The sequence below is a fragment of the Notechis scutatus genome, chromosome 6 (genome assembly GCF_049901735.1).
Source record: "Notechis scutatus isolate UNSWTSFEM ecotype Mainland chromosome 6, rNotScu1.2, whole genome shotgun sequence".
Lineage (NCBI taxonomy): Eukaryota > Metazoa > Chordata > Lepidosauria > Squamata > Elapidae > Notechis > Notechis scutatus.
Window position 1 is genome coordinate 61,081,501 of NC_142014.1, and position 13,116 is coordinate 61,094,616.

At 37.7% G+C, this 13,116-nt stretch overlaps 1 protein-coding gene across 2 annotated transcripts in view; it reads left to right on the forward strand.

The window, feature by feature from the left end:
- AKR1D1 (aldo-keto reductase family 1 member D1) overlaps window positions 1-12,776 on the forward strand; it is an 86,787-nt gene extending 74,011 nt beyond the window's left edge. For both annotated transcript variants that reach the window (XM_026695049.2, XM_087968489.1), the window contains exons 4-9: window positions 195-272; window positions 1,737-1,859; window positions 3,948-4,057; window positions 8,724-8,889; window positions 9,654-9,736; window positions 12,327-12,776. In XM_026695049.2, coding sequence (XP_026550834.2) covers window positions 195-272; window positions 1,737-1,859; window positions 3,948-4,057; window positions 8,724-8,889; window positions 9,654-9,736; window positions 12,327-12,369 — 603 coding nt within the window. In that variant the 3' untranslated portion in view covers window positions 12,370-12,776. The remainder of the gene's footprint in view (window positions 1-194; window positions 273-1,736; window positions 1,860-3,947; window positions 4,058-8,723; window positions 8,890-9,653; window positions 9,737-12,326) is intronic.
- The last annotated feature ends 340 nt before the right edge of the window (window positions 12,777-13,116 follow it).

Consider the following 13,116-nt stretch of genomic DNA (forward strand, 5'->3'; position numbering starts at 1 on the left):
GTCTGTCACATCTGACAGACATACAACTGCTGTTCAATAAATTGAAATAGCTTTGAGCTTTTCTCCCCAAATATCTACCTTCTCTTTAAACTACAGGGAAACTGCCTCCCTGTCCATAATTAACAGAAGAGTGCAACATTGCGAGATTTCATCTCTTCTCCTCACCTTCCCATGTGACTTTTTTGTTTCTTCAGCCTGGAGAAAACCTCTATCCTACAGATGAAAGTGGAAAATGGCTTTATCATGAAACAGATCTATGTGCCACATGGGAAGTGAGTATTTGGGAAGCATTAATCATATCTTAACTAATAGTATCTAAAACCTTCTCACTGTCCTTGGGACATGTCTTCCAATAAATTTGGAGGGGAAAAGGAAGTTAGGTTCCACTGGACACTTCAACAGCAATGGATTCTGAGTTGTATGCTCTACTGAAGCAGTAGTATTGGCCTTAAACCTAGGTGTGCTCAAAATTGGTCAATCTAGCTGTGTGTGATAAGGAAGGATATCGTTTTGGCAAAAACAAAACAACAACATAACACCACACAATACAGGGATGATCTGTTTACTTAATTGACCAAAATTACAAAGCCACAAACGGTGCAGCAGGTTATCAGGTATAATAAATTGGGCACGCATTCTGTAATTTGTAAAACATTATTATTTTCATGATATTTGGAGGGTTAAATTATCTTAGTCTTTACAGTAGGTCTTATGGCACATTAAACATTAATATATTACTATTTTATTGAAGTTTTGATTGAACTCAATACATGTCCAAGAGAGCAGAGAAACCTTTGGTGGCCTTAATGACATTGTTTGTGTGGGAAGTAGAATTATTTCAAAGTTTAGAAGCAGAGAAACCAAACTAGTAGGAATGTAAAAGAAATGAAAAGGTTCTTCTTGTCAGATCAGTGTTGCAGACCCTATAGCAAACAAAATAGTTGTGATATAAACCAGATCATAGGACAAACAACTTGTGCAGTGGTGGGATTCAATTTTTTTTTTGCTACCGGTTCTGTGGGCGTGGCTTGGTGGGCACGGCTTGGTGGCTGTGGCAGGGGAAGGATACTGCAAAATCTCCATTCCCTCCTCACCCCGCTAACCTGCTTTCCAGCTCCATTCTCCTGTGCAGGGTAACAAAAGAAGACCCAGCCAATCAACTGGGACTTGGGAGGCAGAGAATAGATGGGGGCAGGGCCAGTCAGAGGTGATATTTGCCGGTTCTCTGAACTACTCAAAATTTCTACTACTGGTTCTCCAGTACTGGTCAGGATCTGCTGAATACCACCTCTTGTTTGTGTGTGTGTGGGGGAGAGAGAGAGAGAGAGAGAGAGAAAGAGAGAGGTGATTTGAGCACTTGTACTATTTTTAATAAGGATCATTAGCATCTTCTCCCTTTCTTGCAATTGTTTCCCATTGCTTCTCCCCTGTTTGTCTTCTCTCCCATCTTCCTTTTTCTAAATTTTCTAAATTCCGACCAAGAACAATCTTTTGGTGGGGGATGAGTCAACCTGCCCTTCTTTCATCTCCTTTGCTGGCTGCCTCTCAACTGTGTAACCTGAACTCCCATAGTTCCCTAACCAGCATGTCCATTGTTGAGAATGGACCTTCCATTTCTGGGAATTGGTCCACCTGAGGAGCACTTAGGTTGGCACCCTTATTTATTTTGTACTACTAAACAATAAGAATGTTATTTGCCAGTTTATTGCACTATTTTGCCTACTTCATTCTGACAGGCTTTGGAAGCATGCAAAGATGCAGGCTTGGTGAAATCTCTTGGTGTATCCAACTTCAATCGTAGGCAGCTGGAAATGATTCTGAACAAGCCAGGTTTGAAGTACAAACCTGTCAGCAACCAGGTAATGACAGTGAATAGATGAGCCCATGTAAGCATGTTGACTTTCTCACGTAATGAGTGGCATAAGCCATTGGTCCTGAACTAGTGTACCTAGTATCAAAATAACTTGTATGATGTGTCTTCATGATTTCCTGTCATAAAAAACAACTTTGTCATTTTTCATATATTTCCCCTTCCAGCTTTGTTTTTGGTTTACTATAATAAACAAACATGTTACTAAAAACAAACAAAACCTTAGCCTATTCATTCAACCTTCCCCACAGGCCTTTCATTTTGGGCTAAAATGAACAAGTAGCCAATTCATACTCAGTTAGGACAAGCATAAAATCATGTTAATTTTCTGTTCAAGGTTTAATCATGGGAAATTAAAGTAATTAATTCCATTCTATTTCCAGAAGAGGCCTTTACCCTAGGGAGGAGAGAGGTATTTTGGGCAGCGACCATCTGAAATAATATGTAGTAAATATGTAGTATTTCAGAAAGTGCTTCAGACAGAGTCAGAATGGCCTTATTTACTCCAATCAACAGCTTTTTCAGTGTTTCTGATCTAGGTCATATGTTCCATAATTCTTTTAAGTAGATGAGTAGGAGACAAAAGTTTATGACCACACCGTATATGCGCCATACACCTTATGAAAAAAAGTTGGGAAGTAATAAGGTGACCCAGCTGTTGTGTTTTATCAAAGACAGGAAATCATAATACTTGCATTGAACTCAAACATGTGAAAACATACTAAGAAGAGAATTTCTGGATTTTGTTGAATTGGCTGTTGCTGGTTGTGGTGGGTGGGAGGAATCATAGAAGAGGAGAGGTTTTGAAGTGATTGTCTGGAATGAGAGTTCTTTTTCTTCCTTAAAGGTCCATATCCCTTATATCAAACTGATCATGAACGATTAAGAGGACATACTTGGCTTTCTTCCTTGGCAATTAACAATTGGAAATGAGATGCTACCCAGCTCAGAAGGCTATGCCATCAGAAAAATCTTGTGGGCCTTATTATTTGTCAGAAATGGTGTAGGGTCTCCTGCTTGGATGGGGGGTTGGACTAGATGGCCTATAAGGTCCCTTCCAACTCTGATTATCTGTTATCTGTTATCTTGTAGACAAGGAGTTATTTTGCAGACAATGAGGTTCTCTAAGGCATATATGTTTAAAAAAAAAACATGCAAGCTTGCTGAAAACAGACTAAAACAGCTTTCTTGGAAGTTGTAAAAGGTCATTGTATTCCATCAATTTGAGCTTATAGTTGAAACATGTGGATTAGCCTAACTGAAATCTTCCTCCACCCCTTTAGAGGGCCCCACTTTAGCCACAGGAGATGCTATGGATTAGAACTTGTAGTTTCCTTGGCCTGCCATTACCATAAATGTCACACACCATTCAGATGCCTGGAGTAAACTAGAACAATTCAATGAAGCAATTTACTTCTTATTAGCAGTTTTATTGGCCAGGCTATTCTGAGTCCTGGGGAGTTGAATTTTCTCCTTCCCTGCTCCAAACTAATAGAGAGAGAAAGAGACAGAGAGACAGAGACAGAGGGACAGAGAGAAGACTTGATTGTGCCAAACTCAGCTGAATTGAGTGAGGTATCCCAAATTACTTTGCACATTTTTGCCAGTTTTATAAAATGCAGCTATGGAGGTTACATACCAGAGACAGAAATCTATACAAGAAAGGAAGCTTATTAATAGAATAGAATAGAATAGAATAGAATAGAATAGAATAGAATAGAATAGAAATGAATAGAATAGAATAGAATAGAATAGAATACCTTTTTGTTATTGCATTCCATGAATACAATGAAATTTGAAAGCTACTCCAGCACAGTGCCCCAAACACCACATCACAATCATACTACAGAGTATTTAAAAATTAAAATAATGATAATAATAATAGGACTAAATCACAAATGGACTATTTGATTCAAAACAATTACTGCCTTGGAAAAAAAAACTGTTTCACATACTTCCACAGTTGATGCTTTTTCCTTTGGAAACTTTTGTGTCTTCCAAAAATAAATACAGTTAACATTGTTTTTGTTTCTTAACTTTGATTTTTTAAATTCTGCATTTCCCACTATGTCTGTAGATTGAATGTCATCCATACTTCACTCAACCCAAACTTTTAGACTTCTGTAAATTGCATGATATTGTTCCTGTTGGGTACAGTCCACTAGGCACATCAAGAGATGAACGCTGGTAAGTTTGTGCATTAAAGATGAGGAGGGGGAGAGAAAGAGGAGGAGTAATAAAGCAAATGAATTAAAGGATTTATGGTTTAATGCTAATGCAACTTTGTGACCAAAGCAGAGAAACAGAAATAAAGAATGTTTTGTCATGGATCAATGGTAATGTTCCATCACTGAGATTGGCAATTCTATGTAAGTGAAGAGAGAAGTAAATGTGAGGTAAATCATCAAAGTAGAAGTGCTCCTGGACTACTCATGCTAGCAAAGCAGAAAGTTGAGTGGTGGGGAGGATGATAGCTCTAACATGTTCCTGATCCATCCTCGCTGAACCCCTTTTTTCTTATGATCGCTGACAATGCCCTACTAATAGAGAAGCAGAGAGGGATCAGTTCTCTAATTAAATGTCTTGCAATTTCTCCTTTCTCTACAAGACCTGTTTTATTTTAATGCTACAGCCATCAGAACATAGCCTCAGTTAAATGGGCTCATTTTCCTGATAATCACAAAGCTTATTTTATTTCCTAATGAAAATAAGAGTGTAAACAAGGATCAAGAGTAGGATAGACACCTGATTTCAAAATAGCATTTTGATTGATTGATTACAGGTGAAACTCGAAAAATTAGAATATCGTGCAAAAGTTCATTTATTTCAGAAATGCAACTTAAAAGGTGAACCTAATATATGAGATAGACTCATTACATGCAAAGCAAAATAGTTCAAGCTGTGATGTGTCATACATAATTGAGATGATTATGGCTTACAGTTCATGAAAACCCCAAATCCACAATCTCAGAAAATTAGAATAGTGTGAAAAGGTTCAATATTCTTGGCTCAAAGTGTCCCACTCTAATCAGCTAATTAAGCCATAACACCTGCAAAGGGTTCCTGAGCCTTTCAATGATCTCTCAGTCTGGTTCAGTAGGAATCACAATCATGGGAAAGACTCCTGACCTGACAGTTGTGCAGAAAACCATCATTGACACCTTCCATAAGGAGGGAAAGCTTCAAAAGGTAATTGCAAACGAAGTTGGATGTTCCCAAAGTGCTGTATCAAAGCACATTAATAGAAAGTTACATGGAAGGGAAAAGAGTGGAAGAAAAAGGTGCACAAGCAGCAGGGATAACTGCAGCCTGGAGAGGATTTTCAGGAAAAGGCTATTCAAAAGTGTTGGGGACTTTCACAAGGAGTGGACTGAGGCTGGAGTCAGTGCATCAAGAGCCAACACACACAGACAGATCCTGGACATGGGCTTCAAATGTCGTATTCCTCTTGTCAAGCCGCTCCTGAACAACAAACAATGTCAGAAGCGTCTTACCTGGGCTAAAGAAAAACAGAACTGGTCTGTTGCTCAGTGGTCCAAAGTCCTCTTTTCTGATGAGAGCAACTTTTGTATCTCATTTGGAAACCAAGGACCCAGAGTATGGGGGAAGAATGGAGAGGCACACACTGCAAGATGCTTGAAGTCCAGTGTGAAGTTTCCACAATCTATGTTGATTTGGTGAGCCATGTCATCTACTGGTGTTGGTCCACTGTGCTTCATTAAGTCCAGGGTCAATGCAGTCGTCTACCAGGAGATTTTGGAGCACTTCATGCTTCCTTCTGCAGATGAGCTTTATGGGGATGCTGACTTCATTTTCCAGCAGGACTTGGCACCTGCCCACACTGCCAAAAGCACCAAAACCTGGTTCAATGACCGTGGGATTACTGTGCTTGATTGCCCAGCAAACTCGCCTGACCTGAACCCTATAGAGAATCTATGGGACATTGCCAAGAGAAAGATGAGAGACATGAGACCGAACAATGCAGAAGAGCTGAAGGCCGCTATTGAAGCATCCTGGTCTTCCATAACACCTCAGCAGTGCCACAGGCTGATAGCTTCCATGCCATGCCGCATTGAAGCAGTAATTGCTGCAAAAGGGGCCCAAATCAAGTACTGAGTACATATGGATGCTTATACTTTTCAGAGGTCTGATATTGTTCTATGTACAATCCTTGTTTTATTGATTGCATGTAATATTCTAATTTTCTGAGATTGTGGATTTGGGGTTTCATGAGCTGTAAGTCATAATCATCACAATTATGACACATCACGGCTTGAACTATCTTGCTTTGCATGTAATGAGTCTATCTCATATATTAGTTTCACCTTTTAAGTTGCATTACTGAAATAAATGAACTTTTGCACATATTCTAATTTTGAGTTTCACCTGTATAAGTTAAATAATTTGACCCTGATCATTTGTGCTTCAAGTGAGAACTCCAAGTTGATTTGTTCAATGATCCATTGGTTGCTTTATTGGCTGCCCATGATATCCTTCAGAGTCTTCTCCTACAGTTCAAAAACTCAATGCTCTTCATCATCCTGTTTCTTAAAGTCCAACTTTTGCTTCCATAGACTGTCATAGGGAATACCATGGTTTGCACAATTCTGATATTTCTAGGTATAGATACATTTAAGTATCGAAGCAATCCATCACTTTGAGGTGTTCATTGTCAATTCTAAGGTTGGTTGTTCTACCTGCTATCATTAATTGGATCTTATATGTAATTTTAATTCCATTATTTCATGTACTCTTTGACTTTTAGTATTAAGGCTTGCAAATCCTGTGCTATTAGGGTAGTGTCATTAGCATAGCACAGGCTATTGATATTTCTTCCCCCTGTTTAAACCACGGCCATCTTCTTTCAATCCAATTCCCTTAATATATATTCTGCATATATAAATCTCCTTTTTTTGATATTGGGATGTAGATTGACTTCTTCCTACTGCTTGGTTACTGTGTCATTCTTCTGATTGGATGGCATAATTTGGCTAGAACCTTGTATGATTTTTATTCTGTTGCTTGCCATATTTCAGTGAGTATTCTATCAGTTCCTATAGCTTTCCAACTTCATAATAGCTGGAGTACTGATTGAACTTCATGCTAGAGGTAAGTAAGGAATATCTGCTAAGGTATCTCGGATGTTGATATTCTACCGTTTCGTGTTTCAGTATATACCTTCCATCTTTCTTTGATCTTCTTTCAAAGTATACCAATTTGAGGCTGGAACCCCCTTCTGAGTTCAAAGATCTTTTGAAAGACTTCCCTTGTTTTTCCATGTTTGTTTCCACCTTCAATGTGAAACAAATGTGATTGTAACACCATTTCTTGCCTTTTGTAATATCTCTCTGAAACTCTTAAGTTAATTTCTGAGAGTTTTGGTTTTAGAGTCTCTTCTCTTCTGTGGTTTGTTCTGATGTCCACTTTGCTTTCTTCTCTTTCTTCATTTTTGACAGTTCCTTTTTTACATTCATCCTTAGCTGGTTCCTTAATTTCATACCATGATTCTTCTCTCAATGAAGTTCAGGACTTCAAAGCAATTCCTGATTTTCTCCTTGAAATTGCTGAGTATATGTTCTAGATCATATCATGGGAACTGACCGGTTTTCTTCTTCTTTAGCTTAACATGGAACCTGCCTATGAGCAATTTGTGATCTGTTCCACAGTCACCATCTGGCTGTCTCTTTGATGGTCTAATCAAGCCCCCTCCACCTCCTTTTAACACTAATATAGTTAATTTCTATGTACTCCATCTGGTGATGTTCATATATAGAAACATCATTTTGGATGTTTGAAGACAGTGTTAGCTATAAAGAAATCATTGGAGTAGCAGAAATTGATAATTCAATCTCCTGTTCCTTTCACTTTCCTAAGCCATCCAACTACATTTTCCTTCTTCATGTTTCCTAATCCAACTACATTTTCCTTCTTCATGTTTCCAGCTTTGTCACTCCAGTCACCAATCACAAGTAGCATATCTTGCTTGCATGTTCTATTAAATCATAGAGCCATAGGAAAAAAAAACATAGTTGATATACTGATTCAAGACCTATGAAGAAAGCAACATTAGAAGTCTTGATCATCCTCATTCTTGGCTGAGATTATGTAATTATTGAAGACATGGATTTTTATTTTAAATCAACAGAAAATGAATAAAATGTAGAAAAGACGAATAAAAATATGCTTCAAGTTACAACCAGCATAGGAAAATAATAGACTGTTTCAATACAGAGCAAAAAAATTATGCATGAAACTATTTAGGAGAAGAAATATGTCTTCCTGGCCCTGATTTCTATTATTGATTTCAGCCAATTTGGAAAAGATATTTCTTTCTATATTAAACTGCCTGAAAGAAGAGATAAAAGACCTCTCCTAAGGTCATGTCTTCTGCAGATGTTTTAAATTCTTCCATTCTAGCCAATTTACTTTAAAAAAAACTGAATACAAGATTGAAAGCTGAAATATTTTAAACCAATGAAAAGATGTCTCATTAAATATTAGTTCTTTAGATAAAAACAGTTGTTCTCTATTATGGCAGCTAAAATCATGCTTTCAGCCTGAGGACAACCTTTGAGTTTCAATTGTCCTTTTACCCATCTGTTTATAGGTCAACATGGTTAGCTTTCCCCAGTGACCTAAATCTGGATCCATAAATAACATGCCTCACTTTGAACAAGGATCAATACTGCACTTGATTTAGTAGTGGGTGTACTTTTGATTATTTTGAAACTTGATCACAATGATTGTTGTCTTGTGCCAGCTCCTTTTCAACCCTATGTTGTAATCTATATATCTTTCTCCTAAGGAAAATCTGATTCTTTTTTAATCCTTGTGTGTGTGTATGTTTTCCAAGGGTGAATGTATCTTCCCCACCACTCTTGGATGATCCCCTGCTAAATGCCATTGGAGAAAAATACAACAAGACAGCAGCTCAGGTGGCCCTGCGTTTCAGCATTCAGCGTGGTGTGGTGGTCATTCCAAAAAGCTTTCATCCAAAGCGTATTAGAGAAAACTTCCAGGTAGACACAATGAATGAAATGCAATGTAAACTCTTCCCACCTTAAATAAAATGAGCCAGTCTTCAATTTTTTAGATTTAGAGTCTGTTACAAGTGCCATTACTATTACTCTATCTCCAGTTGTATCTGGGTGGAGAATATTGCAGCTGTGATTCATCCACTGTAATCCAAGAATAAAAATCATTCTATGCCAGCACCTTCCAAATATATCAGCCAGCATGGCTCTTGAGGAGTTTTCCAATCCAACTTATTTGGAAGGAGTCTGGTTGGATTAGAAACCAGAAGGATAAAAGATCAGACATCTTTTTTTCCCATCTCCATTCTTTCAGATGTCTGTAACACATTTTTATACATTTTGAAAACTACAAGTTGTCCCCCTTTAAAAAGCAAATAAATGTAGTAGGTAGCACAAATGAGGAACATCTATTTCTCAGATGTTATTGAATTACAGTTCCCAGCAGTCTCAGATAGAGCAAAGGCAGTTGCATGTTGAATTTCAAATCTTCTGAAGGAACATAGATTCCATATCCTCAGAGAGATAATAGATTGCTGGATTTAATTGCTGATTAAACTAGGCATGCTCTTACAGTGACGTAGCATGTGATAAATGTGAATCCCTCTTCCTCTCCTTTTTAAAAACAATTCTCCAAGGTTGTTTCCTTTTCATATCCTTATTTTAAAACTCCTTTTTGCAAAGAATGTATACTGTTTTTTTCCTTTCATAAGCTGCTGCTAGAACTAACATGTCTCCTTTTTTGTGTTAAGATCTTTGACTTTTCCCTCACTGACAAGGAAATGAAAGATATAGAAGCTCTGAATAAAAATGTCCGCTATGTGGAGCTTTTAATGTAAGTTCCTGAATAATTCCAAAGATTGACAATATTTGTGATTTTTTATGAGATACTTACTACTGCATTGTCACTTTTTAAGAAAATAAAATTGGGGGCTATAAATGATTTGTAAGCAGACAGGGAATTGTTTGATTTGTATGTCTTGTGAATTTGCCCAACTATTTTGTATAACACATGGCTAAAACTAGATCTTAGAATAATGTGTAAAGAATTCAGGATCCTTAATAATCATCACATTGAAGGATGGATCTCTTGAGCTTCACCCTTTTACTTAGGCCCATCCTTAGGACACCACAGGACAGTTGCTAATAACCAAAATCAAGAATTCCTTTGGCTGGGAAGTTGGCACAAATCAATTTTTTGTTCATTCACCGCTCTCCAAATATTCATGCTCCCGTGAATAAAACAAAGATTATGGAAAATATGGGAATTATATATCAGTTTTCCTTTCAAAGGTAGCTTCACTTTTCCTCAAGCCCTTACTTACCTCAGCACATAGAAATGTCATCAGTACCACAGAGTTCTATAAAAACAGGAACATCTCTCATGTACTTGTGTTTCCAGACAGAAATTGGAATATGAAAGCAAAATGCTTTCAGATAAATGCTAAAATCCATAACTCCTTCATACAGTATATTGGATTATAATCTCCAGAATTTTTGGCCAGCTAGATAGCTTTTATTCTCCTGTCTTCTCACAGTGCAACAGTCTCTGCCATGAAATTCTGTTCATCTTAAAGCTGGAAAATGGCTTTAGGTTTTCCAAAAAAGATTTCAGAGCACAACAGGCTATTTGATGAAGCTACTGGTCACTTTCAGGATTGATAACATTGAAAGTGTCAAGAAATCTCAGAAGAAAAAGATGAGTGAGAAATGACACCAAGAGAGATTTTATTTTTCACACTCCTGTCTGCTGGAAGCTATCCAGACTATCCGTGTCCTTAGATAACCAAAGGAAGGTTCCAGCTTTAGCCCCAGCAGCCTAATTAAAAGGGATAGCCAATCTTAAATCGGATGCCTGGCAGTCCAAAGAAACTAATAAAAAATTAGCCAAACCACAAAGGCCAGAAACGTTTGGCAGTTCAGAGAACTGAAACAAAATTCAGTAATGGCTATAGTCTTCAGCATATAGTATGTAGCTAAGTCAGCATGTTTATAATTTTCTTTTACTTCTCAATAGCCAAGCAATACTTTGGACATGCCCTTATGTGGGGCAGGGGTTTCCAAACTTGACAACTTTAAGTCTTGTGGACTTCCCTGTGCTGGCTGGGAGTTGAAGTTCACAAGTTTTAAAGTTACCAGGTTTGGAGACCCCGGACCTCAGGCTATGAGATGTAGATTGTAAAATTCCAGACAGCAAGCCAGTCCCACAAAACTCATCAAGTGATTTTAGGCCCCCACTGTCTCAACCTAATCTATTCATACAGGTGAGGTTGTGCTGTCCAGCCAGTGTATAGGAATTGGATAGTTAGGTAGCAATTGTGAGCTGTTCCCTTAAGGGAATGCATCATGGTAAATGTAGTTAAGGTATCCTGGGAAATGTAGTCCATGTCATGTGACCACATCTGTAATCCTAATTGGTCACTAAATTGACCCTCGATGGGTTGGGGGAGTTTTCCTCACTCTTGGCTGAACTCATGGACTCATGGTAACTGTTCTACTTCTATCGTTACAAGATAGGAGAAAAAGGATAGGAGATAAACCATCTTTTTACCTACAAGACAGATATGCATTATCTGTCTTGTTCATTAAAGAAGAACTTCATCACAAATGTGAGTTATGAGGATACCTGATGAACCAATAAAAGTACTTTGTTATGGATGTTTTGTGGAGTTTATCTATCTGCATCTGTACAGGATACAGAATAGTAAAAAGATGGTTTATCTCCTATCCTTTTTCTCCCATCTTGTAACGATAGAAGTAGAACAGAATAGAGGTGGAGTTAAGATTATGTTGTAAGCAACCCAAAGTCGTTGGATAGGAGATGGGCAGCAAATAAATTTCATAAAAACAAACAAATAAGATTAGAGGCCTTCTGCTCTCAGAGAAAAGGAATTAATACCCTTAGTAATAGCAAGTCTTCATAATTTGCATCAATCATATGAAAATTAACCTGTCTCATTATGAGATGTTTATTTTCAATTTCCCAGCCTATCCAGATATTTTCTGAAGATCTCTCATCCAATAGTAACCCAGTCTGACCTACCATAGCTTCTTGGGGTTAATCTTAAAGACAGCTGGTGCTGCGATCTACTGGCACTACATTAGAACTAATAGTATTTTTTTTCTCCATTAAGAATTTTAGTACAATGCTCAACAAAGTTGCAATGACAACCAGCATTTTTATTTCTTCAGAAACCTTAAGGGAGGTGGCGAGCCAGGAAGTCTTTCTGCTACAACTTCCAGTGAGGCATCATGGGCCATACAAAATAGTATTGAGAGTTCTGGTTTAGCAATTCTGGGAGAGAGGCAGTATTTTCATTACTACCCTAGTTTTGCTCATAGCAAATACTGTTTGCGAACCAGTTACGTGACTGTGGATTTTTTTTTAATTGACCTTATTAATCCTAGCTTTTCATTTCCTCCAGGTGGAAAGACCATCCTGAGTATCCTTTCCATGATGAGTACTGAAAATTTGGGGTATCCAGGAGCATACATTCACCCGTAGTGATCTCAGCTAATATCTTATACGTTTGTATCTGGTAGTAGTTCTTAAGTCACCTAACCCAATCCAATCCTTAGTGCTACAACTTATATAGTGAATATAGAAAATAAGGCACATTCAGAAAAATGTTTTTAAACTTAGTGTGCAAATACTGCCAAATGTAAACTTTTGTAGAGGAAAACAGGATTGCCTTTTTTTTTAACATCGATATGAAAAATATATCTTTCTCCAGCTGTCTCAAAACTTGTCATGATTAACACACATGAAAGAACAGTTCTGGTTAAGCCTGTAGTAAACCACTGGATGCAAAGGCAAGAAACATTGATTGAGGGCAGCAATTATTCCAAGTAAATCTGGAAATAATTTTTGGGAATTGTTTGGGTTGCTTTTTATTTATTTTTTAATGGCCTTCCAGATTGGAACACTCTTTACTCTTATAGTTAACTTATATGTTTCATTCCTATTACAGTGTTTGTGTGAATAATCACATGGTATATCCCGCTGAAATAGCCTCCCTGAAAATGCTTGCTGCCAGATGTGCTAGACTGCAGCTTTCATATTTTTCAGAGGCCACTTGCTGCAACAGAGAATGGGAGATAACAAGGAGGAGGATCTGCCATCACTTCCAACTGTTGCTGTTCCTCTCTATTCTGTAAATCAAGGGTCTTCAAACTTGGCAAGTTTAAGACTTGTGAACTTCAACTCCCAGAATT